The sequence below is a fragment of the Gavialis gangeticus genome, unplaced genomic scaffold (assembly GCF_001723915.1).
Source record: "Gavialis gangeticus isolate Ggan-Ray unplaced genomic scaffold, GavGan_comp1, whole genome shotgun sequence".
In the NCBI taxonomy this organism is placed as follows: Eukaryota; Metazoa; Chordata; order Crocodylia; family Gavialidae; genus Gavialis; species Gavialis gangeticus.
In genome coordinates, this window is record NW_017729003.1 from 1,505,736 (window position 1) to 1,529,726 (window position 23,991).

A 23,991-nucleotide genomic window follows, 5' to 3' on the forward strand; every position below is an offset into this window, starting at 1 on the left:
CACTTCAGGAGGGATGTGGACAACGTTGAGAGGGTCCAGAGGAGGGCCACCCGCATGATCCGGGGACAACAGGGCAGACCCTACAATGAAACACTGTGAGACCTAAACCTGTTTGGCCTTCACAAGAGAAGGCTGAGGGGGGACCTAGTGACTGTCTGTAAACTCACTGGGGGGACCAGAAGGGTTTGGGGGAGACACTGTTTCCCCTAGCGCCCCCTGACATGACAAGGAATAATGGACACAAATTACTGGAGAGTAGGTTTAGATTAGACATCTGCAAGAACTACTTCACAGTCAGGGCGGCTAGGAGCTGGAACCAACTTCCAAGGGAAGTGGTGCTGGCTCCTACCCTGGGGATCTTTAAGAAGAGGCTTGATGCCTACCTGGCTGGAGTCATTTGAGCCCAGTTTTTCTCCTGCCCAGGCAGGGGGTCGGACTTGAAGATCTACATGGTCCCTTCCAACCCGACTTCTGTGATCTATGATCTATGATTTTTCTGACTCCCACATTAGTTCTGCTCCTGTATTTCCCTGCCGATTTTTTCCCCCCTCCCCCTAGTCCCGCAAATTTGCAACTGTTGGCAATACTGTAAATTGGTGGAAGAAATTAAATAAGAAGACTAGTAGGCAAATCATATCTGTACTTCGCTTATTGGTTGTGTTCTTTACAGAGCAAATGTGAGGTCAGCCTTTGCTTTCAGTTTTCAGTGAGTTGGACTCTAATTCACAATTGAAATTTAATCAGGAATTTGTTAGAAAGCAAGGAATTAATTACTTGCCTTAACTGCAGTTTTGGATCTCTCTTATTCTCATGCAATAGAAGTTTTCCTGACTTGATCACAGCTTTACGTTACTACTTATTGCCACAGAAAATAGTGGAAATAAAATCAAAATGCTTGCATTTCAGTGTGATTCAATAAAGAGATGATGTTTGATAGAGACAATGGATGTACACATATTGCTACCATTAGATTTGTGTCAATAGCATTCGTGCTTGAAGTTGAGTGGGTATTGCTACCCTTCCTTTTTTTCCTGAAGTTATCAGTGGATGATTTTACCTATGTAGTCAGCTAGAGCCACTTTTTGGGCAAGTTAATTTTTACTGTTTGGCATTCTGTCAACAATTACTATTCAGTAGGTTTATGAATAGTATTAACAGTGAAAACATCAACAACAAATATCAGCTACAAAGACATAATTTTTGTTTTATTTTCCCCATTTTAAAATACTGTTTCTTCTATACTGAAATTACCAGTAAAATGTTACTTTAAGAAGTAATAGAATATTTCCATTGAACACTTGCCTCCTTAGGCAGATGTATTAACACAATAATAGTCCACAAACTCAACATGTGATGTTTCTTTTTTAGAAGAAAAGCTGTCAACAGTTATTTAAGAAAATAGAAAAATAAATGTTGGCACTGTGAAGCTGCACCAGGTCATACAATTAAATGCAATATGGCTGTGAAATGTGTATCTTTCATATTGTAGTTTTTATTTGATTATTTTTCTAGCTCCCTTAGTAAAATATTCTGAACAAGCACGGGTATTTTAAATATGCATAAGACATTCGATTTTTATATGTATATTTTTCTTTTTCCTTTTACACACTATAAAAATCAAAAGTATTCTTTCCTCAAAATCTTTTGCTTTTTTATTTGGCAAACTTTATTTCTTTCTACTACGTGAATTTCCTGAAGGTCATCAAAAATGTGGCTCTCTACCAAACAGTGTCCTTCAGCTATTCAGAAATGAAGGCTTTCCTACCATTCTGCTTAGGTTTTAACTTTTAGTTACAAAAGCAGTATGATGCATTTAAGCACACTCTTAACCAAATACATTTAATCTCTTCTATTTAATGTCTTGTTTAATGTCTTTTCCCTTTCTTCTTCATCTCTCACTTCTGTGTGCCCAGAAGAAGACAGTTTCTTTCCTCCTGCATTTGCTGTCTTGTGTTGGCCGTCTTTCCTCGTCTCCATGCCAATGCAACCAGGTTTGGCACATTGGTGATTTGCATTAGTCACAGAAAGCTTGAGTTTGGGGCAGGACACTGCAGCAGCAGACCACCCCTTTAGCCTAGTGGTTCCCAAACTTGGGGTCACAACCCTATTTAAGGTCACAGTTATAAAAAGAAAAAAAAAGAGGGTTGCAAAGACAATCAGATTTTTTTCCTTTAAAGGAGAAAAACACGGGAAATGGCAGGTTCCCCTTCCAGGCTGGCAGTTTCCAGCCTGCAAGAGGGGCTGCTTGAGACTGGGAGGAGGGCAATCAGGCAGGGAACACCACATGCACGTGGCAGCCAGACAGCATGATGGTGGGGGAGTTGGCTTCCTGCCACTGTGTGCACTTCTAGGGAGGGAGGCATAGGGGGCATGCCCCCCAATTTCTGTGTGGTGGGGGTTAGATGTGGCCTGCCTATGCCAGGCTCAGGGCTCTCCACCCTGCTGCCCTCCCCCTGGGGCCTCCACTGCAGAGTGGGGTGGGGGAGGCTCAGTGCTGCTGCCTGGAGCCCCATGCTGGCTGAGCCACTATGGCAAGGGGGAGGGGGAGCTGGGCTCCGTGTTCTGCTCTGGCTGCAGTAGCTGCCACCTTCCATGGGTGGCAGCTAGGGTATATGAGTGCTGCTGGATGGGTCACGCAACTGCGGGTCCTGGCCCTGGCCCCAAAGCCCTGACAGCTGGAGGGCTGTGGGTTGCGAGTGTGGGGTACCAGCAGGGCCGGGGGGCTGTGGTTTGGGAATGAGCATATAGTGGCCAGCCTGCGTCTGCTTCCCCTGCTACAAGCTCCACACTAGCCATGCTGCCTGCAGGGGAGGGGAGCTGTGGGGCCGGGAGTGAGGGTCAGGGGGCTGTGGGTTGGGAGTGAAGGGCACCTGAGGGAGTGGAGGGGGCTGCAGGTTGTGAATGAGGGTCTGTGCTGAGGAAATGGGGTCATAAATGGGTTCGTGCTGAGGAAAAGATTGGGAAGCACACACTGGTGGGATAAAGAACTTTCTCCTAGCACAAAGGAGCATTCAACTGTTCAAGTGTTTTTTGTGGATGAAAAATGTCTCTCCCCTCCCCCCCTGCAACAAAAAAAATTACTTCCCATCTAAAAGATCTCTTTTAGAATCATAGAAAATTAGGGTTGGAAAGGACCTCAGGAGGTCATCAAGTCCAACCCCCTGCTCAAAGCAGGACCAGCCCCAACTAGCTAATCCCAGCCAAGGCTTTGTCTAGCTCAGGACCAGCCCCAACTAGCTCATCCTAGCCAAGGCTTTGTCTTAAAAACAATCATGGATGGAGATTCTACAAACTCTCTGGGTAACCTTTGCCAGTGCTTTACTAACCTCCTAGTGAGAGAGTTTTTCCTAATATCCAACCCAAACTTCCCTCGCTGTGACTTGAGACCATTGCTCCTTGTTCTGTTATCTGCCGCCACTAAGAATAGTCTAGCTCCATCCTCTTTGGAACCATCCTTCATGTAGTTGAAGGACCCTCTCGGTCTTCTGTGCCTAAACTAAATAAGCCCAGTTCCCTTGCCCTGTTCTCATAAGTCGTGTCCCCCAGCCCCTTAGCCACTTTTGTTGCCCTCCGCTGGACTCATTCTAATTTGTACACATCCTTTCTGTAGTGGAGGGCCCACAACTGGACACGGTACTCCAGATGTATGTAGCCTCACCAGAGCTGAATAGAGGGGAATAATCACTTCTAGGAGTGCTGCCAGCAGATCAAGTGAAGTGCAGCCCAGTATGCCATTAGCCTTTGTGATGGCAAAAGCACACTTTTGACTCATAAAACAGTGAGCTTCTCCCACACTAGCTTGAATGACTGTAGGCTTCTCTTCCTTTCTCCCAGAAATTTTCAGCATTAGAACTGAATGCCTGTCTATGCCCTTTGAAGAAAAATAAGATTGTGAAATCAAGCCCTCAGAAAGTAACACTGGCATGGAGCTTGCCTGTGCAGTCTTAAATCAACTTCCTGTAATTTTGCATTATGTATAATTGGGCTTTGATCTGGGTCATGTTTGGAATGGGTTGAAACAAAATATGTATATATCCCTGTCAGGGATATCCTAGCTAGATTTAACTTCTGGATTTCAGGTCATTTTCTTGTTCTCATACACATGCTTACTCATGCTCTTGCTTGCTTTTTGAAATAGCCTTTAATTTGATTAAATAAATACCAAGGTAGCTATTCTTTATACTGTCTAGCATTACTGGAGTCCCATTTGTGTAATGGTCAGTTCAACAAAAAGATTTCAGTTTGTGTGTTGTTAAACCTGCGCCCAATAGTATAGTAAAGATTGTGACAAATTTCACTTGATTATACTTTGCTGACAAAGACAGGCCTCCCCATATTGAGTGGCTCTGATGCCATTCCCTGGCATTTCAGCCACAGCCTGTTTCCTGTAGCGGTAGTATTAAGTAAGTGATTGCTATTGGACGGTCTGAAGTAATTTGTCAAGAAAATGAAGCAAAAAACAAAACAAAACGATTATTCTGGAAAGCAGTATAACCCTAACAACAGACAAAAGGCAGCTATTAGATGATAAAATTGTGGTCAAGGTGAGAGCCTGGCAATGTTTGTCTCCATAGCTACTTTAGGGAAGCAGACAAAAGAGAGGAAAAGTTGTGCAGACAAACTAGTTTTATGGGTATGCATGACTGAGACTAAGGAATGAGTCCTCTTAATCAAGTTTGAATGAAGAATTCATCTTGATATATGCTGTTCAAGGAGTGCATGCTATACTTATTTTTATTTATTGCAAATGTTTACCCTTAGCTTTTACAAGCAAGTTTTGCAAATGCATCCTAAAAATTATTGTTCTGGTTACTATCAGTTAAACAGAATGAAAGGACCAATACTGATTTTTAGATCAGTCTTCTCATCAGTGACTATAGCTCATCAGGGTTTATACCTATTACAGTACTTCAGGAGTTTGTGACCAAACTCCTTGTCTGTGAACTCACCTTGATCTCACCAACTGCATACAACAGACATAATTGCCAGATGTCACAATAGTTACAGTAAATACATTTTAGAATTTAGAGGACTTTGTTTTGGCCCAGGCAGAGAAAGCAACAGAGACCAAGGCAACGTTGTGTTAGACCTAGGACAATGTAAGAGACTCTGAAAAGCTTATCAGTCTTGAGCAAAACAAAAAAAATAGAGCTGGAAGGGACCTAGTTCTAAAATCTTGAAAGAAATGGTAAGCAGAATCAGCTGAATTCACTAGTTATGGATAAAACTTCCTTTGCTTAATAAATCAGTTTGAACTCCAAAATACAGAACAATCACTCAACATTTTTAACTTAATAAAATGTAAGAAGACAGCATAGCCAACTGTACCAACATTGACACTTAGGTCACCAGCAGAAATCTGTGAGCTGGATGTAAATGAACAAAACTCATAAATGACTGATGCTAGAGAGCCAGCTCTCTCAGCATAAAAGTAGCAGCTGACTCAAACTGCTATACCTGCTCTAGCTAATGAAAAACAGGGCCCTCAAATGTTACGTTTATGTCTCAATTAAGGTGTTGATCATGACATAAATGATTTGTGGTACGTATGGACCAATTTAAGGTACCATAAAATGGCAAACCAGCCATAAAAATGTTCCACACATAATGTTGACCATGTTTATGGTTGATTTGTATGGTGTCTTAAGTTAACCCATGGCATGTCCAAGTCTGCCCCAGGGTTTGTATAACGATAAACTGATGGTCAGCCCCATCTCCAGGACCGCAGTGGAGTCTCAAACTGATTCTGGCCCCAGGACTGGTTCAAGACCCCAGCATGGCCCTGGGAGTAACTGGTGGTCTGCTGACTGTCAGTCTCTGGACCACACTGGGTCAATACCAAGCTGTTGGTACTTAGTTTTCAACTTGCCAGTGCAAGAAGAGCCTGGGACCATGATCATGCGCTGACAAGTAAGAAGAGCACAAACAGAACCATATCCCTGATCCCAAAAATCACTTACTCTGCCATGCACCTGTGGCACGGCAGGAGATGCAACTGTTGGGATCAGGGGTTCAGATCCTACGGTGACTTTAAATGAATGTGAACCAGGGGCCACAGAACCATACTAAAGTAGCCATATAATTTGCCATGATCCTTCTGATACACTGTATAGCAAAGGGGATAACTCTTGGCTCATTTATATTAGATTTTTATTCTATTCACAGATCTGCTTGAAGCAGGTGCCTCAGAACTTGAGCAAGAGTTGTCTTAGAAGGGTGGATTGTGAAGTGGACATAAAATAGCTAATGGAAAAGCAAGGTGTAGAGCCCCTCCTTCCCCCCAAACATACACAGAGCAAAATTCAGAATCAGAAACCAGAGCTCCTGATTCCAAGTCCCAGGCCTAAAAGTACAAGACTGTTCCTTCCTTGTTCTTGTTTTGCATGTATGTGAAACCCTTTGCTGCTGAGGCAACAGTTACTATAGAAATTAGTAAAATAACTAGCAGCCAATTTCACAGGCTTTGAAGAGATCTTTAATACCAGCCAACCAGGCACTCATATTTAATAGTAAACTGTTGAATATTTAAGTCAGTAAAAAAATTTTGTAGAGTTTTTTTATAACTCTTTTTTTTGTAGAGTTATAAAAAAACCCCTGTTCGTTCTTTAAAAGGAGTGTTTAAAATTTTAGTGCCAAAAACCAAACCCAAAGGGTTTATGACCCAATCAAACTACCACTGGCTTAAACTGTGTCATTGCTTCCACTGTGCAGTCTCTGGGGAACAGACAGACTTTTTGTTTTCTTTCTGTACAACAACTTACACATGACTGCCTGTCCAACAAGAGCTCCCAGACACTACAGAGATTTTTAACATCACGTCAGTAACATACACAGGCCAATGGTAATAAACAAACAGGCCTAATAATCAAGACAAGCTAAACCAAAAGTAGTCTACCAAAGGACCACAAACATGTTTCAAATCAATAACAAACCCACCTTAAGTGTATATATATCCCACATGGCTGAATCTCTCCTCCAAGGTAGCCATGTTTCTTATCATTTGAAGTTATCTAGCAATGGTTAATAGTCCCAAACTGATTATCTTTTGCGGTATGGGGTGCATCAGCAGTCCCCAGGAAGACCGGTTTTTATACAAGGTAAAGCCTTAAAAACCTGCAGATAAGCGTGACGTTGTCCTTTTAAGACTAGTTAACATAATCAACTCTTGGGCAAAACCTGAAATAGTTCTGGTCTTACATTTTGATGCTGTTGGAACCTATGAGGGGATTCATAAGTACCCCACATATAATACTACAAAGTAATCCTAAATATTGGTCACAAACTGAATTGGTTTAATCCTGAATAGGGTTAAAATACAAAAGTGAATATTAGCCTAATTTATAAGGAGTAATTAAATATATTTGTCTTAATAATAACCTTCACAAAGACAATAAAAAGACTTTAAATGATGTTAGACTTCTAACTCTGTATTTGGGCACCTAAATAAATGGTGTTAAGTTGAAAAGTGCTGAGCAGTCAAGGATACAGTTACCAAAGTACAGGATCTTTTTCATTATAAAATTGATATGGCAGCTTGTGATACAGAGTCACTAGTTTCTGGATTATGCACAAAGGAGATTTTTTTTAAGAATGCACATTCTCTTTAAAACCAACTTTTTTGCACTGTTATAGCTAACATTGGTTAGAGGATTTGAAAGTAAACTTTCAGGGCATCTTTACTTGTCCTCCTGCGTGCTACTTGGCACAATCCAGCGGACTCTTAATTGAACCTGCTCCAACACATGCTCATTAGCATGTGTTGGAGCAGGCATTGGGCACATATATAAGTGCCCTTAGATTTGAAATACTATGTTGTATAGTTCATAAAGTGAGATATTGAAATTATATTTAGCTGTGAAGTTTAAAATTTAAAAAGAACAGACTACGTTAATTAACTCCAGCATGTTAAGCTATAGTTAATCAGTTCAGTTTGTCATTCCATAGTTTTGATCCTGTGTGTCATTAAGTTGATTTTTTTTCAAACTGCTTACAAATGTAAGAGGCCAACATTTAGACCTTTTTTCCTTCAGCTCTTGAAGTTGTCAAAAAATGGATCTTCCAAAAATAAAAGGGAAGGTCCTTGTATAGTGTCTGTCTTTCCTTCACAGAGAAACAGCTTGCCATCGTTTCCTTACAGCTGTTAGAGAGCCAGACTATTTCAGGTGTTATCATAATTATTTTGTTATAACGAAGACTTTAATATGGTTGTTACATGGTCTTGCCTCCAATGTAAGCTTTGTAATAGTTTATACTGTGGGTTGACTTGTATAGTTCAGTGGATCCTTCTTCTCACCTCCTTTTCCCACTCCCCACCCCCAACCTGTGCTTGTAATAAAATATTAATTTGCTAGATATGACTCAAATAACTGTGTTTCATGGCTTCAGGCTTTATTCAGTAAACACTGGTCCAAATAGGAGGAAGGGGGGTAGTAAAAGGAAGTGTTTTGCCTATCCTAATATTGCAAAATAATTAATATTGGAAAGGGGGAATAGTGGCAAAGAGACATTATATGTTTATGTATAGCACAACATGTATATACTATTCAACAGCTAAAATGAAGGAAAAGTACTTACTCCAAAGGCTGATAGTTATAAAGTATCTCTGGGTACAAGCAGTCAGCAGAGCATGATTTGATCTCCAGTGCTGAAATATTCATGGGACATGTAAAGTTTTTAATGATTTTTAAATGTGTTTTACCAATCTGAGATTTTGTGATTGACCAAGTCAAATCCTTATCCTGCATTCTTTTTATATTGAGATGTGCTAAGTCAGAGACTGTATTCAGTTGTCTGTATGTGTGTGGTGGGAGAGTGGACTTATCTTGGGTTTCTCTCAGGTAGTATTGTCTGCCTAATCATGAAAGTAGAAGAGATTTAATTATCTTTGGAGATTTTGTTCTTACATTTTGGTTTTTGCTCATAGGAAGCATACGATGGCTTATAAACTATTGACTGTTCAGCCATGCTTGAGTAAAATAGTATCAGTAATATATTATCCAACTGATGCAAAAGCAGAATTTTGGCAGGGGTGGAGAGGAGAAGGAGGAATGCACCTGATGGTCTACAGGGTTGTGAGGTTGTGGATAGGAGCTGTGAATCTGACTTAATCCTTTTTACTTTTTTCTGGGCTGAGATTCAATTTCTTCACCCTGTCTCCTGTTATAAATATTTTCAAACTCAGAATTTGCGGTGGACATTTGCCAAATGCCACACACCTACCTTTTCATGTTAATGTGTTTTGCTGGTTTGGCATAAGGCTTTTAGAGCTCACTACTTTTTCCTGTGGTTTTTATTTCTCTTCTCTGTTTTAGTGCTGCTCCCTCCCCCTGTGGTTCTGGCATTTTTAGCTTAATCTCACTACATTTCTCTGTGACTTGATTAAAACTTGTTCTTCCGTTCAGTGCTTTAATGCTTTCATTTTTTAAAACTGAGCATTCATTATAAGTTATTTGAGATTAAATTCAATGTTTTTGTAGTTTGTTTAGAAGTGAGAAATTTCGGATTTAGTACTTAATTTTTTACTCCTGGGGGCACCCCTCTGTAAGTGGGGAAAGCAGTGCGGGTGTCCCCAGGGTTTGAAGGGTCTAGTCCTGTGCATCATGGAAATTTCTTTGCAAGATTGTACTCCTCAAGCCCTGGGAGTACCTGTCCTGCTTTCCCCACTTACAGAGGGATGCCCTGGGGAATGTTGGGGTGGCTGTCTGTAAACAGGGAAATTCAGGGTTCCCCACTTGCAGAGATACACCCCCAGGATCTAACTATTCAGATTAAAGTGTGACCAAAATTTCTGATTTCCATGGCCAAGAGGTGCTGAAATCTTGAGGTATCAGCTAGGTATAGCTGACAATATTTTTGGCGAAAATCCTTTGAGAACAGCTTGAAATTTTGGAGCAATTAAAACCATATCCTCATGTAAATATGTTATTTGGATTAGAGTCAGTATTCTGCCTCCTTGGCTCATCTCCTAACTAGAACAGTAATTCCTCTTTTAAAAGGCCATAGTTTTCACCTTCGGAACTGCAAAAATTACGAAAAAACAAACAGATGACTTTCAGTGACTTTGTTTTACTAATTATTGCTTTGCAGGAAGGTGGCATCCACATCTTGTTGCTTCTGTGTGTTTATTAACTTACAAAATAAGAGTTTGCTATATTTATTTAGTTAGTTCCCAAAATTGTCCTTGGTGCTTATTAGAACAAAGACTTATTCCCTGCCCTGAAGCATTTACTGTTTAATTTTTAGGTGCAATGTAATTGGAGAGCGCAACATGAAGTAATGTGAAAGGGGTGCTATAGTAGAGGAGGACTTGCATTCATAATATCTTTTAATAGATCAATAGGAATTTAACCAACAGTGTTTAATATTTTATAATTATTGTAGTACCTTGGATCCTTAGTCCCAGACCAGAATCTGTTGTGCCAGGATCTATATAACAGAGGGCAAAGACAGACCCTGTACCCCCCCCCCCCTCCCAAATTGATGATAATTGTTATCATAATATGTATAGAAATAGATGCTGCTTGCAGATGTCAAAAAACCAAACAAACAACACATTGTGCTTTACTGGAAGAAGCAGCGCATTAGTTTGCCCCAGCATCACAGTGTCTGTATAGATCAGGCACTTCAGCAGGTCAATTTTTTTCGTTAAATGCCATCCTAATACTTTTTATTTTTCTTTTTTCACTAGAAAGAAGAATACATATGCAAAAATGAAGTGAACCATTTCCTGTGCTTACCACATTGTATAGGTATTTGTACCAGCGGTTTAAAAATTTGTACTTGTCAACTTTGCCAAATTGGTTTTTGCTGCACGTCTGACAAGATGAACAAGCCAGGACGGAGCTTTTTGTTGTGCTGGAACCGTTGCCCAATTTAAGTTAAAAATAAACCTGCATGCTGATTCCCTGACGAAATGAAAGAGGTGATATTCTGGTCACCCAAAGAGGTGACAGATTGGCTGATGGAGAACGCTATGCCAGAATATTGTGAGCCATTGGGAAGTTTCACCGGGCAGGACTTGATCAATTTAACTAAGGAGGATTTTAAGAAGCCACCTTTGTCACGTGTGTCTTCTGACAACGGGCAGCGGTTATTAGACATGATAGAGACTTTAAAAATGGAGCACCACATTGAGGCACACAAAAATGGGCATGCCAATGGGCACCTTAGTGTCAGCATGGATGTTGTCACCGGTGAAAATGGTTTCAGCAGTAAAATCAAACTGAACGGGATGCCAAATGGATATAGAAAGGAAATGATAAAGATCCGTATGCCAGAACCAGAGCGTTCCCAGTATCCTATGGAATGGGGGAAGACTTTCCTGGCTTTTCTTTATGCACTTTGCTGTTTCATCTTTACCACAGTGACAATCTCAGTTGTCCATGAACGAGTGCCTCCCAAGGAGGTGCAGCCTCCCCTACCAGATGCATTTTTTGACCATTTTAACCGCGTTCAATGGGCCTTCTCTATTTGTGAAATTAACGGCATGATCCTTGTAGGACTCTGGTTAATTCAGTGGCTGCTCTTAAAATACAAGTAAGTAAATACTTTGAAAACTGAGGCATTGCATAAATATAAGTGCTTTCTGGCAGGCTGAGACTTGAATTTAAAATTGAAATCTGTTTAACTGTGGGGTGGGGTTTTGGGATAGTTGGGGAGGGGTGTTTAGGTGTTAACTTCTAGAAATAACAGTTGGTCTTATCACCTTTAAAAATCCATGTATAATTATACACATGTTGAAGTATATGTGGATTTTTTCTACAGAATTGGACAAAGTCAAACCTAAATGCCAAATTAGATGCTGAAAAATGTGTGGACTTTACTTAACTGCAGAATTAACTTGAGCTATAACATGAGAGTTGCCCCTAATGTAAATCATTTTTATATAGAAAAAACCCTTAACCTGGATCTTGGTGCTTTAATTCAATTTGGCTAGCCCATTAGGGTATGTATAAGGTAGAGCTCAACTTTAGTTGCCAGCCTGACATCTTTGTGAAACGCAAGTGTTGTATTTTGCATTGTGCTTGCTGTCACTTAAGCTAGGCTAATTTCATAAATATTATCATTTTTCTACCTTAAGGTAAATAGTGCTTTTAAAAGTGCACAAAAATAAGCAAAATATATCATCCCAGCTCTTAAGAATTTGAAGCTCATAAAAGGCCTGCATGATACTATGTGAAAAAAGCCATGTGAATACTTCTGGGATCTCTGCATTTTGGTTAACTGATTTTTATTTGTTTTTTTACTCAATGTAAAGATGGGAGAGAAGATCTAATGTATACTACCAGTAGATGATTTAGTTTGGTACCCGATTAGTTTAATCTCTTGTTAAACTTTGTGAGCAAAGTGTTTAGGGCATTGTCATAATTTATTTACAAAATAGATGGACTACCAGGAATAAGTCTTAATTCTGCCATTGACCAAACAGCGCCACAATATTCTTGTGATTTCTTTTTTAAAGAACTTAAGGGACTGTGCTGAGCTCATATTTTCTTTCTTTTCTTCTTTTTTTTGGAGGGAGGAGTCAGGGTGTTGGTGGAGTTAAGGTACAGAATGTTTGCACATATCTCTGCATGAGCATCCACTTTTTGGAAGTCCCTACCTAAAAGTTGGGGGGAGAGAGTGCCTTCCATTAGGGACTTGCCAACAGCTCCCATGCTTGTTGCTCCCCAGGATCAATCCTTATTTATTGGTTATTCCCCTTGACCATCCAGGAACCTAACTCTTCATGAAAAAGTGCAAACCTATTCTAGTGGTAGAATTTATGCTAGTCTTTTCCCTCAAAAGTTGGTAGACCCAGAGTGGTCATCATGATAGAAAAAGTGGGTATTCAGAAACATACAGCCTACCTTTTAATGGCTACTGGAAATTCCTTAATGGAAGGAAAATATATTAATCACCATTTAAATACATAGGCTATATTGAGACTTTCATTTGTAGACCAGAATGAAAAAATGGAATTTGAAGATGTGTATTTCCCCCCCTTTTCAAAAGCAAAATAAAATCTTGTAATGATTTTCATTTAAACTTTTTTTAAGTTAAGCTTTCTTAGGGAGCCTTTTGAAACATCCATGGAGTTTCAAATGCTGATACACTTTCAACCCTCTCTGACCTTTTGTGAGTTGTCTTCCCTGTTGGTAGTGCTAAAACATTCATTTTAATTTTGAAAAGCCTTCATAATGATTTAATTGGCAAAGCACTCTTGTCACACTGTATGATTTTATATACCATCTCATTGTCTGAGAATTCAAAACTGCATTATATATCTAGGGAAAGGAAGGCATGTACAGTTCACCATTATGCTCTATAATTTGCTCTGACACAGTTTATTGCTGTTATTTGGGAATTTGCTATCTTTACTTCTATATACATGTGAAAGAAAGTATAGGAAGGAGGCTTAATGCAGTCATGCTCTCCCACTTTCTTTGTGGATGTAAAGTTCTGGTTCAAAATAATTCCATTTATTTGTATGCAACTTTCTAATGAAGTTATTTCTTGATTACACTTGTCATATAAATGAAAAGACAAAGAGCCTTACTACAGTTTGTTGCGAATTTTTGTTTGTTTGTTTGTTTTTGAGCATGTGGATACAGTGTGGAAAGGTGCCTATGTTGCCCTTTTACCAAGAAGGCTAATAGCATAGTGGGCTGCATTAGTAGTAGCATTGCAAGCACATCTAGGGAAGTAATTATTTTGCTCTATTCTGCACCCGTGAGGCCACATCAGAAGTACTGTGTCCAGTTTTGGGTACCCCACTACAGAAGGGATGTGGACAAGTAGGAGACAGTCCAGCCAATGAAAAAGGTTTGGAGGCTGGGGGACATGACTTGTGAAGAAAGACTGAGGGAAGTGGGGACAGGTATATGTGTGAAGCAAGTCTCCTCCAACACACTGTAATTAATCTGACGCGCTGTAATTACTGTGCCCCAGCAGACTCCAGCATCAGATGTATCGGCATACCTGCACTGAAAAATGGCGGTGGGAGCGCTTTAACTAAAGTTTATTCAATGTGCTTTAGTTAAAGTGCCCCACGGCCATAAATCAGCATGGGGATGCTGATACACATGACACTTCAGGTGCTTTAATTAGAGCAGCTCTCCCCCAACTCCTGAAGCACGTGTATAAGTGCCCTGGGTTTATTTAGTATGCAGAAGAGAAGCCTGAGTGGGGATTTGACAGTAGCCTTTAACTATCTACAGGGTGGTTCAAAGAGGATGGAACTGGACTGTTCTCAGGAGTGGCAGATGACAGAGGAAGGACCAATGGTCTCAAGTTGCAGCAAGGGAGGTTTAGGGTAACACTGAAACAGGTTACCTAAAGAGGTAGTGGAATACCTGTCCTTTAATGTTGTTAAGGCCTGGCTCAACAAAGCCCTGGTCGGAATGATCTAGCTGGGGATGGTCTTGCTTTGAGCAGGGGATTGGACTAGGCGACCTCCTGAGGTCCCTTCCAACCCTAATTTTCTATGATTCTGTATGCATGACAAATCTGATATTTTTCCATAGCAGTATCCATTGAAATCATTTATAAGCCCTGTGTTCCTTTGTGATGACATTAAATTTGGCATGATCACAGCCCTTCTTCTGTTCTTTCCTCTTCTACCTCACTAAAATGATTAGTAATGGAAATATCCATCCCACTCTGAACTTAGATATACAAGCATACCTCGTTTTATTGCGCTTCGCTTTATTGCGCTTCGCAGATACTGCGTTTTTTACTAATTGAAGGTTTGTGGCAACCCTGCATTGAGCAAGTCTATTGGCGCCATTTTTCCATTGGTTAGCATTTTTTAGCAATAAAGTATTTTTTTAATTAAGGTATGTACATTGTTTTTTTAGACATAATGCTATTCCACACTTAATAGACTGCAGTATAGTGTAAACATAACTTTTATATGGACTGGGAAACCAAAAAATTCGTGTGACTGGCTTTATTGCGATATTCACTTTATTGCGGTGGTTTGGAACCGAACCCGCAATATCTCCAAGGTATGCCTGTATTGCTGTCTATTTGATAAAGAATCCCATCTTTGCACATGTTCTTAGAGAGGTTTTTTTCTCTTAAAAAATAAAAGAAGTGTGTCAGGGGGCGAAGAAGGGAGAGGGGAAGAAAGAAGAAAACTTAGCTGGGTAAGATGCTTACACCAATTCCCATACATTGTGGTGCTGTCAGTAGGTCACTGGACTAATCCTTGTCAAGTGTGGATGCAGCCACTAGTAGTTCTGCCAAGGGGAGAGCCCCACTGCATGCTGTGTTCTTCACTTTATATTCTTTTCTTCATCAAAATCTGCCAGAGCCAAAAACTATAATTATTTGAGCTCCATCTTTTTAAGCAGCCTGTCCAGCTTGGATACAAAGCTGATGCAAGACTGGAATAATTTGTGTGAACTAACACTTCATCCTGCTCTGGGTTCAAACAATGGAAAGAAGGTAAAGAGATGTCGAAAGTGCCATCACTGACAATGTCCAGTCCTCCTGTCTTACTGTAAGAGAAACCACTAGTACGTGCATCCTCAGTGCTGCCACCTCTATAGCTGAATGCCTGCATGCTTTCAGTTCCAGTACTGATGACTGTAGCTGCTTTTTCTACTCCCCAAACTCAGGTGGTGAAATCTGCATCTTGTGCTAGCAAAAAATGAATAACTCAGCATAAGTTTTATTTCAAAACTAAAGAGAGGTTCCAGAGAGAAGACAAGGGACAAAGAAAAAAACCTCAAAGTGGTCTGCCAGAATGAGAGATCTGGCATCTGTCTCTATGCTGATGGCCATAGTGAAATCAAGCAAGTATCCCAGATATAATATAGGCCCTTGAGAGATATTACAGTTAGTTGCGATTAACCTGTTAATTTTGCCGTAAATAGTAATCCTGCCACATGTTCAAGAAATTATTGGCACAGCAAAGCAGGAAACCAGCAGCAAAAATATTCCACAAAAGATCTCTACCATTTTTCAGGCTGGTTTCCATCGTGCCTTAAATTGAATGTGTGGCAGACTAACCAGAGCTAATAAGATGGTAATAATATTAACAGGTCATGGAAAACAGGGCATTCATATCCATTGTTCAGGGCAAATCCCTGCAGCAGACAGAGCAGTATACGTAATATTCACTCTCTCTAGTCTCTCACTTGGGCCTCCATAGGGAAGTATGGAAAAAAACAGTCTTATTGTAGCACAAATGATGAGTCTTAAAGTAATGATTGTCTTTAGTTTGGTGAGTACAGTTCCTTGAAGATAGGTTTCATATTGCTGAGTATGCAACACAGAGTTCAACACAGACATGTCTGGGGCTCTAAACAAGATGGAAATATGATGATGCTTGCCAGATTTCTCCTGTAAACTGCTCCACTCTGAGTCAGCAGAGCAATGGATGATGATGATGAAGCAAGTGTCACCACACTTATGTCAGAAGCATGAGGGCCAGAAACCCAGGAACAGGTAGAATGGTCAATGTCCATAAGACCTGGGGCCACCCAAAGGAGGGCTGTAAGGGATTCATAGGTGATGTGGTCGGCTGTCTGAACTTGAGCACCACAACTGCATTCAGCACTGTTGGAGAGGCCCCAAGAGTGCATGCTTGCCTTAAATCAGTGCTTCTCAAACTATCTGATGTGGCGAACTGGCAGATTTTTTTCCAGTGGGCCAGGGACTGGTGCCCAGTTCAGCCGGTGGCAGCAACTGCATGTAACAGCGCTACACAAATGCACTACCGGCTGTTTCTTTCTCTTTCCTCACCTCGCACGATGTGATGTCACCTGGAGTGTTGGAATGTATGAACTGTGGTGCTATGACATATCAATGTTATGCTTCTGAAAATATATTTTTTTCTTTCCTGGCAACTCACTGCGGACCGGCGACCAGTGGCTTGGTCCACAGACCACCGCTTTGAGAAGCACTTCCTTAAACCGTCCAACGCTTGTTCTGAGATTAAGTGTAGTCCAGACCCTGCGAGTCAGATGAAGCTTGTTAGCAGCAGAACTTGTATGATATATTCCCTGCTTTACTGATGGGGAGGCCTATGGTGTGGGTGACATGCCATCTGAAGTTTCAGTGAACTTATTGCCCTGAGTGGAGAATGGGTTCTGAGATTTAAGGCAGTATTTGATTTTCTGGCTTGCAGCTACTAGGCTGAAGTGCAGAGAATGGTCTGGATCTTAGGCTTTAGGCCTAGGGCCAGGGTACCAGCTTGTCTCCGAATGTCAGGCAGGGGCAGAGGAATGCCTGAGAGGACTGGTAAGCAGCCAACTGGAGTTGGCATAAGACATCTAGTGATGGTCCTCATAATGTTAAGGCTGGAATTCAGAAACTTTGTGTGTGCGCTCCAACCCCATATAGCACACATCACTCAGCAGGAGTATATGCAAGTGCCACAGCAGAGGTGTGAAGTGTTTGGAAAATTGCACCTCACGTGATAGATGTTTGTATGGCCCCTCTGCTATTAAGAGAGCACTGGATGAGCAGGGTATTTATTCTACCTCATGGTGTTGCTTCAGTGAGATAGCAGAAGAAACAAAATGTATATGGCAGAGTACTGTTGTCTGTCCTCTCCCAGACAAAAGAAAATGAACTTGAATGCATCAGAAACAGATTAAGTTGAAGAAGTAATAGAACTGTAATACAGGGTAAGGAACTGGCTGAAGGGGAGATGACAACAGAAAATAGAGGTAGTGCTCGGGTAGGGGTAATTACTGTGATACCACATTGATCCTTAAGGTGTTGGCACAAGAAATAGGACTGTGTTGATTGTACTTGATGATGCAAAGAGGCATCATCAGCAGAGTTGAGATTTATGATATAAAAAAAAAGCTTGATGACTTTGAAAATCTGAGTAATAGAAATGGGGTGACATTTTATAATATATACTTAATCAACACAATTTTTCTTAAAAGCTGGCGGTTCATAAACTGGAAATGAGAAGAAGACTTGTGGGTACTAGCCAATCACAGGATGACTGAGTTACCAATGTAATATGGCATTAAAAGATGCATATTGTTCTAGGAGAGCTATTTCCATGAGAGACATTAATGCTTTCAAAAGGGGACTGGTGAGATCTCATCTGGAAATAAGTGTATGGTGCTAGTCTCCCATATTCAAGAAAAACATAATTAAAAAACTAGTGCAGATGAGGAGAAAGGGACATCTAAGCTTACAGAAAGAAAAATAAAGAGCTGATCTCACTTACCTGACAAAGTAAGGGTGCAAGATTATGATTGCTGTCTGCGAATATGTTGTGGGGTAAGTACCAGGGAAGGAAGAGCTATTTGGGGTATGAACAAGCCATACAAAAATTTAAGTTGGAATTAAAAGAATATAAGGATAAAAATTGGCCAAGAAGGATAGAAACCATAGATTGATAGGCACTGGAAGCAGAAATGGCAGTAATGAAGGGGACATGAGAACAGTCTATTAAACCACTAAATTAATTATTGGAAACTTTAGTCACAGTATGGAATGTCTTAAAAAAGATACACTGGGAAAGACCCTTACTGTTGTAGAAGAGCAAAAGAAATACTGGCAAGAATACTTCCATCATATCCTTAGCAGGACTTCACCAGAAATCCCATTTATTTTGGTAAATTAAGAAGGATTATGTTGCCTATGAAGAAACTGCCCTAGACAAAGTAATCATTGCAATACTGAAAAACAATAATTTTCAAGGTCAAGATCAAACTGTAGCAGACATGCTTTAAAGGAAGGGAAGAGGCCAACAGGCAAATCTTGTTAAACCTTTAGTTTGGTTTGGGTGTTGGGATGTAGTTCAGAAGAATGGGAAGGAGAGATTAAAATTGAACTCCTTCAGAAAAGGAGATTTGAGGAATTGTAGCAACTGTTTTTAGTGTGTGCTGCTTTCAGCTGCAGGGGAAGTTTCTAGAAAGTCATCCTAATTAAAGATGGGCAGAAGGCAGGGCAGTGTGGCACATTAGAAACTAACTCATTCAGAGAGGTGTGAGCTTTTGTCAGATGTTACATATGGACTTACAAGGTGCCACCCTGCTTTACCTTCTGTCTAACTTCAAACTAACAGAGCTAACCAGCAATCTTTAATTAAAGATATCATAAATAGCCAAGTTAGAGAATAAAAGCTGGTTTTCAACCATATTAATCTCACGTTGACTGGACCTTTATTCTGTATAACATTAATCAAGCCAAAGTAAAATGTTTGGTGCCAGTAATCCTGAAATTGGAGAGTTTCCAAAAATCATTAGACTCAGCTTTTCTAGCATCCAGTTTTTTACTCTAGTTACACAGTGATGTTTCCTTGTGAATGTTATTCTTCATTATCTATTTTAAATTACAATAAATAGATTTAATATAATTTATCTGAGATGATAATTACCCAAGTTGGGATTTTTTAAAACAATGACTTTTTATAATACTATTATACTATTGATAATATATTAATAAAATGCAATAAAAGCTACTTCACTTGGAGATTTTGCCAGGCAATATTTCTCCAACATCTGTAGAATGTAACTAAATATTATTTAATTAACTTTATAATTTATTTCTTTGAAGGTTGCATACTCAATTAGATCCCAACTCCCTGAATAATACATTAGGGTAGTCATTTGAAAAGCTTGCATATAGATTCTTATTTTTCATTTGTCATGTTAATATCTGTATGCCTTCCAGAGTCCATTAACGAACACTACTAATGTGCCATGTGCTCCTCCTTAAGGAGAAACGTGTATGAAATGGAGTGTATTTTTTGTTTGGATATTTGTATGTGCATAAGCTACAGACGTATTTTGTACTAATAATTTTTAAGTCTGTGTGTGCGGGTTGTACTGCTTGTTAAAGAAAACCAGTCAAAGAATTATAAATTACCCATAGAGTGTAAGCTTTTGAGTTAGCTCATAATTCCTGTAGGAGTTCATTCCACAGTCTTGGACTAGTCACCCAGAATTTTTTGTTTACGGTACAAAAAAACTTTAATAAAAGGTAAAGAAAGCTCCATTGTGCCAACTGAATGAACTTTATCGACCTCAGGTTTCATCAAACTTTAGTTCATCCTACAAGCCATCAAGCACCTTGATGGTAAGAACGAAGATCTTTAACTGGATTTAATAACTAATTGTTGAGATAATAGACAATAATGGTCTGTGCCTGGTGGCATTTCCTGAGCATTGAAGGCTTCATCCCCCTCAAATTGCATTGTTGCATCACCTAAAAAAAAAAAATAGCAGTGATGAAGTGATGAATAACCTTAAGACAGTTCCGTCTTTGCCAGGGTGGGTTAGTCTTCTAACCAAACAGAGATTATTGGTACCTGCCACTCATGGATGCTGCTGTCTGAGGAATGTTGGAGCACCCGTTAGCTACAGCTTTACATGTTGTACCCACCATTGATCAGTCCTGGAAAAGGAGACTTCCTTGGCTAGAAACGTTCAAAAATGCTGTTCTCTTCACCAGTGTAGTCTGTCTTTGATTCAAACCTTCAGTCATCTGATATTCATCTAATGGCTGAGTTTATGCCAGCACAAGATCTTTCTGGTGGTAGTTGCATGGTCATACATAGCAAAATGTAGAGTTGTGCTTCATCTGTATATTATTGATACTTCAGCCCATGTTATTTAACTAGTTCAACCAATTGGCTGTGCATAGATTTTGCATGGGACCTAAGAAAATTGATCCTTGTGGGAGGTCCAAAGGTCGAGAGTTCCCCATCAGTATTCATTGTCCACTATCTTTCTTGCAGGGGGGTTCCTTAATTTTAACACATTTCTCTGGATCTTTGTGAACTTCTTTAGGCAAGATAGCTATATGTTGTGATTGGGAGCATTTGAATGATGCAGAGAGGTCTCATCCAGAAGAACGAGAACTGCTTTTTATCCTATTTACACTTTTATCTAACAGCTGATTCAGTCAGCTGTTAGATAAAAGTGCTTTTTCAAAAAAGCCTCACTAAAGGACCTGATTGATACAGATGTTGGGCAAGCTGGGTCCATCTAACACAATGCCTCTTCTGGGCATATGCTGGGCTCAGTGCAGGGGCACAATGAGTTTAAAGCAAAGCGTCAGGGTTTTTTATGTCTGTAAGTAGCCTTGATTTCTAAGCTATTTGAGTTGCAGTACTGTTGAATAATCTTTAGGGTCCTATTTGGGATTGTGACAGAATTGATGCACCATCTGCATAAAGCAAGAGAAAAATATGGTCATTCAAAATCATGGGTGTATGAAATTGATTCCCTGTTAAAATCTTTTTTAAATCATTCAAGAATAAGTTGAAAAGCAGATATCCTTGTCGTACCTGTCTTAATTGGGAAACTGTTGAATAAGGCACCGCCAATCTGATAATGTACCCTCGATGCTGTGTTTGAATAGTAAATGATGATTTAATTATAAGAAAGCTTTTTCTTTTGCTGTTGTTGCCAGTTTCTTCCATAATTTTAATGTGTCTATGGAGTCAAAGTCTCCGCTGAGATCTATGAAGGCTATTTACAACCGATTTTCTCGTTTAACATATGTAGAGGCCAAACAGTACAATGCCAAGCAATGATCCATGCAGGAATAGCTTTCTCTAAAGCCAGCCTGTACTTTCCCAAAATATTTTTTTCAGCAATCAGTGTCTAAAGGTAAAAAAGTAAATGTCTCTTTAATTCAATGAATTCTTTTTATTGACTTGTGATTTAGGGGTTATATTTTTGGGAAGGGTTCCCCATAAAATTTTAATGGAATTTTAGCAATGAGAATGAATAATTCCTTGAACCTGTCTTGGCAGAGCATAATCCAGGGGTGGCCAACCTATGACATTGGGGGCAACAAATGGCATGAGCAACCTTTGTGAGGCACCCAGAAGTTTGGTGAGGGCCCAGGCAGTACAGTGCCAGATGGGGCAGAAGGAAGAGCAGCAGCTTCAGGAAGTAAAAAAAGCAGAGTAGGAGATCAAGCCAGGAAAGGGATTAGAGTGACACTCAGGGAGAGTACGGGGCTAATTTGTAGGGGTGTGCAAAATGGGCCGTATATAAATCAGGTTCAGCCCAGATCGGGGACAGTGATTCAATTTGTTGATTTGGATCACTGTCCCTGATTTGATTCAGCCAAATCCAAATCTGAAGATTTGATGCTAATTTGGAGAATCAGTGACTTGGCCATGGACGTAGCTTTAAGTGTTTTTCCTACATACCTCGAGGTACCAGGCGTGGCTCGTGAACACTGCGATGCTGGGGCAGATGGAGTGTCCCACAGGAGTGCAGGGGGCCTCCTGTACTTCCATTCCACTTCTGGGTCCACCAGGGAGCGTGCTTGCCCTTGTTTCCCCCCAGCTCAGCAATTGGCCAGGAGGCACCGGTCGCTGAGCCGGGTGCACTCCCAAGTGGACTCGGAAGTGGACTGGAAATGCTTCTAGTCCAATTCCGGGTCTGCTGCTGAGCGCGCTGGGGACCCCCTCCGCCCCCTCCCTGTGCTCCTGTGGGTCGCTCCATCCGCCCCAACGTCTCAGCATTCACAAGCCTCCTGGTACCTTGAGATGTATAGAAAAAACATTTAAAGCTGTGTCTGTCTGAATCGCCAAATCTTTCCGAATCTCTCTGAATCAGTTTGGAGGGTTTTGATTCCATTCAGAGAGACTAAAGGATCTCCTGATTCAATTTGGAGATTTGGCCATTGAACCTCTGCTGAATCGAATCAGAGACTGAAGCTTCGCACAGCCCTACTAATTTGTGTCTCACCTGCCAGAAAGGTTGCTCCCCCACCAGTGTAGTTCATGGGGCTAAGGACAGCAGCCCTAAACTTCTTTTTGGTGTTCTGGTTCTAATGAAAAACAATGCATCAAAAGGAAAACATTCTCTGAAAGCTTACAGTTTATTTTTGGAAACCTTTCGGACAAAGCAGTATACACTATTTTTTCCCAAATGTTGATCCAACATTGCTGAATTACTTTAGTCAGACAGTAATACTACAGGTTATTAACTGTGCCAAAAAATCATTTGAGCTGGCCAATTAGAGAATCAAAATAGGTCAGCTCGACAATGGTTGTCTGAAATGTTATACGTTTAAAGGAAATAAGATATTTTTCTCTTAGTCTCTTTTTTCCTTTTCTCTTTTTTTAAATACATGAAAGTTTAAGAATAAACATCTATAGGAATTACTGTCCAGGAAGGTAGGGTTCTGTTCAGAATTAAACAAACTTGGAAAAAGAGGTGGGAAAGCGTAAGTTTTCAGTGCATTTGGTACACATCTTTCTTGATCACAATATTCCATTGAAAGTGAAGTATAATGAAAGTCATTTGGGCCTCTTGCAACTGCAGAGGAGATGCATAAGAGGGAGGATGCTTAATCTGACTTGTATCCTCTTTTGAACTGAGATAAGCAACTGCAGTCATAATTTGCTAGTTTTCAGTTTTGAATACTAATTACTTAAAAAAACAAACATAACAGGTAATAAATAAAGCTGTGTTCATTCTTCACCAGATTCCTTGAACACAACATTCCCAGCTCCCCGCTCGCAATTATTTTTCTGCCTCTTAAAGGATCTTTGTCTCTTATTTGTGTTTATACAGCATTCAGCCCAAAGGGGGCGCTCATTCTTTTAGATAATGCATATAATAGGGTTAATAATATTTCATATCTAATTACTGCTTATCAGTAATCACAGTAACAGTAATCATATTAACATGTCTGGATGATTATGTTGAAAATGTTAGCAATATTAGGAAGCTTTAATGTTAAGAGAGTGCATGGAGCCAAATTTGGAAACTACCTCAACCTGTAGCCTCATTGCATCTCTAAAAACTATGGCTAAGAACTGACATTTAAAAAGCCCCCGATGGAAAGTGCTTTAACTATTCCACTTAAAGTTCTGTAAGTTAGAGCACATTCCAACTGAGCAGGCATGCCTGCCTGCACTGGCCAAGGCCAGCAGATTGGGGGTGCCCCCAGGAGGCTGCTGGAGCAGCCCTCCAGCCCTGCCCTTCTACTAGCTGGTGACTGTCAGCAGTAGCTAGGGTGGAGGGGGGAAATGGAGCCCCCAAACTGTGAGCCCCCCCCCCCCCC

At 40.3% G+C, this 23,991-nt stretch overlaps 1 protein-coding gene across 1 annotated transcript in view; it reads left to right on the forward strand.

Annotated features, from left to right (window-relative positions):
* The window catches only part of SGMS1 (sphingomyelin synthase 1), a 38,995-nt gene that overhangs the window by 2,760 nt on the left and 12,244 nt on the right, over positions 1–23,991 (forward strand). Inside the window, exon 2 of the mRNA XM_019507759.1 lies at positions 10,688–11,535. Coding sequence (XP_019363304.1) covers positions 10,913–11,535 — 623 coding nt within the window. The 5' untranslated portion in view covers positions 10,688–10,912. The remainder of the gene's footprint in view (positions 1–10,687; positions 11,536–23,991) is intronic.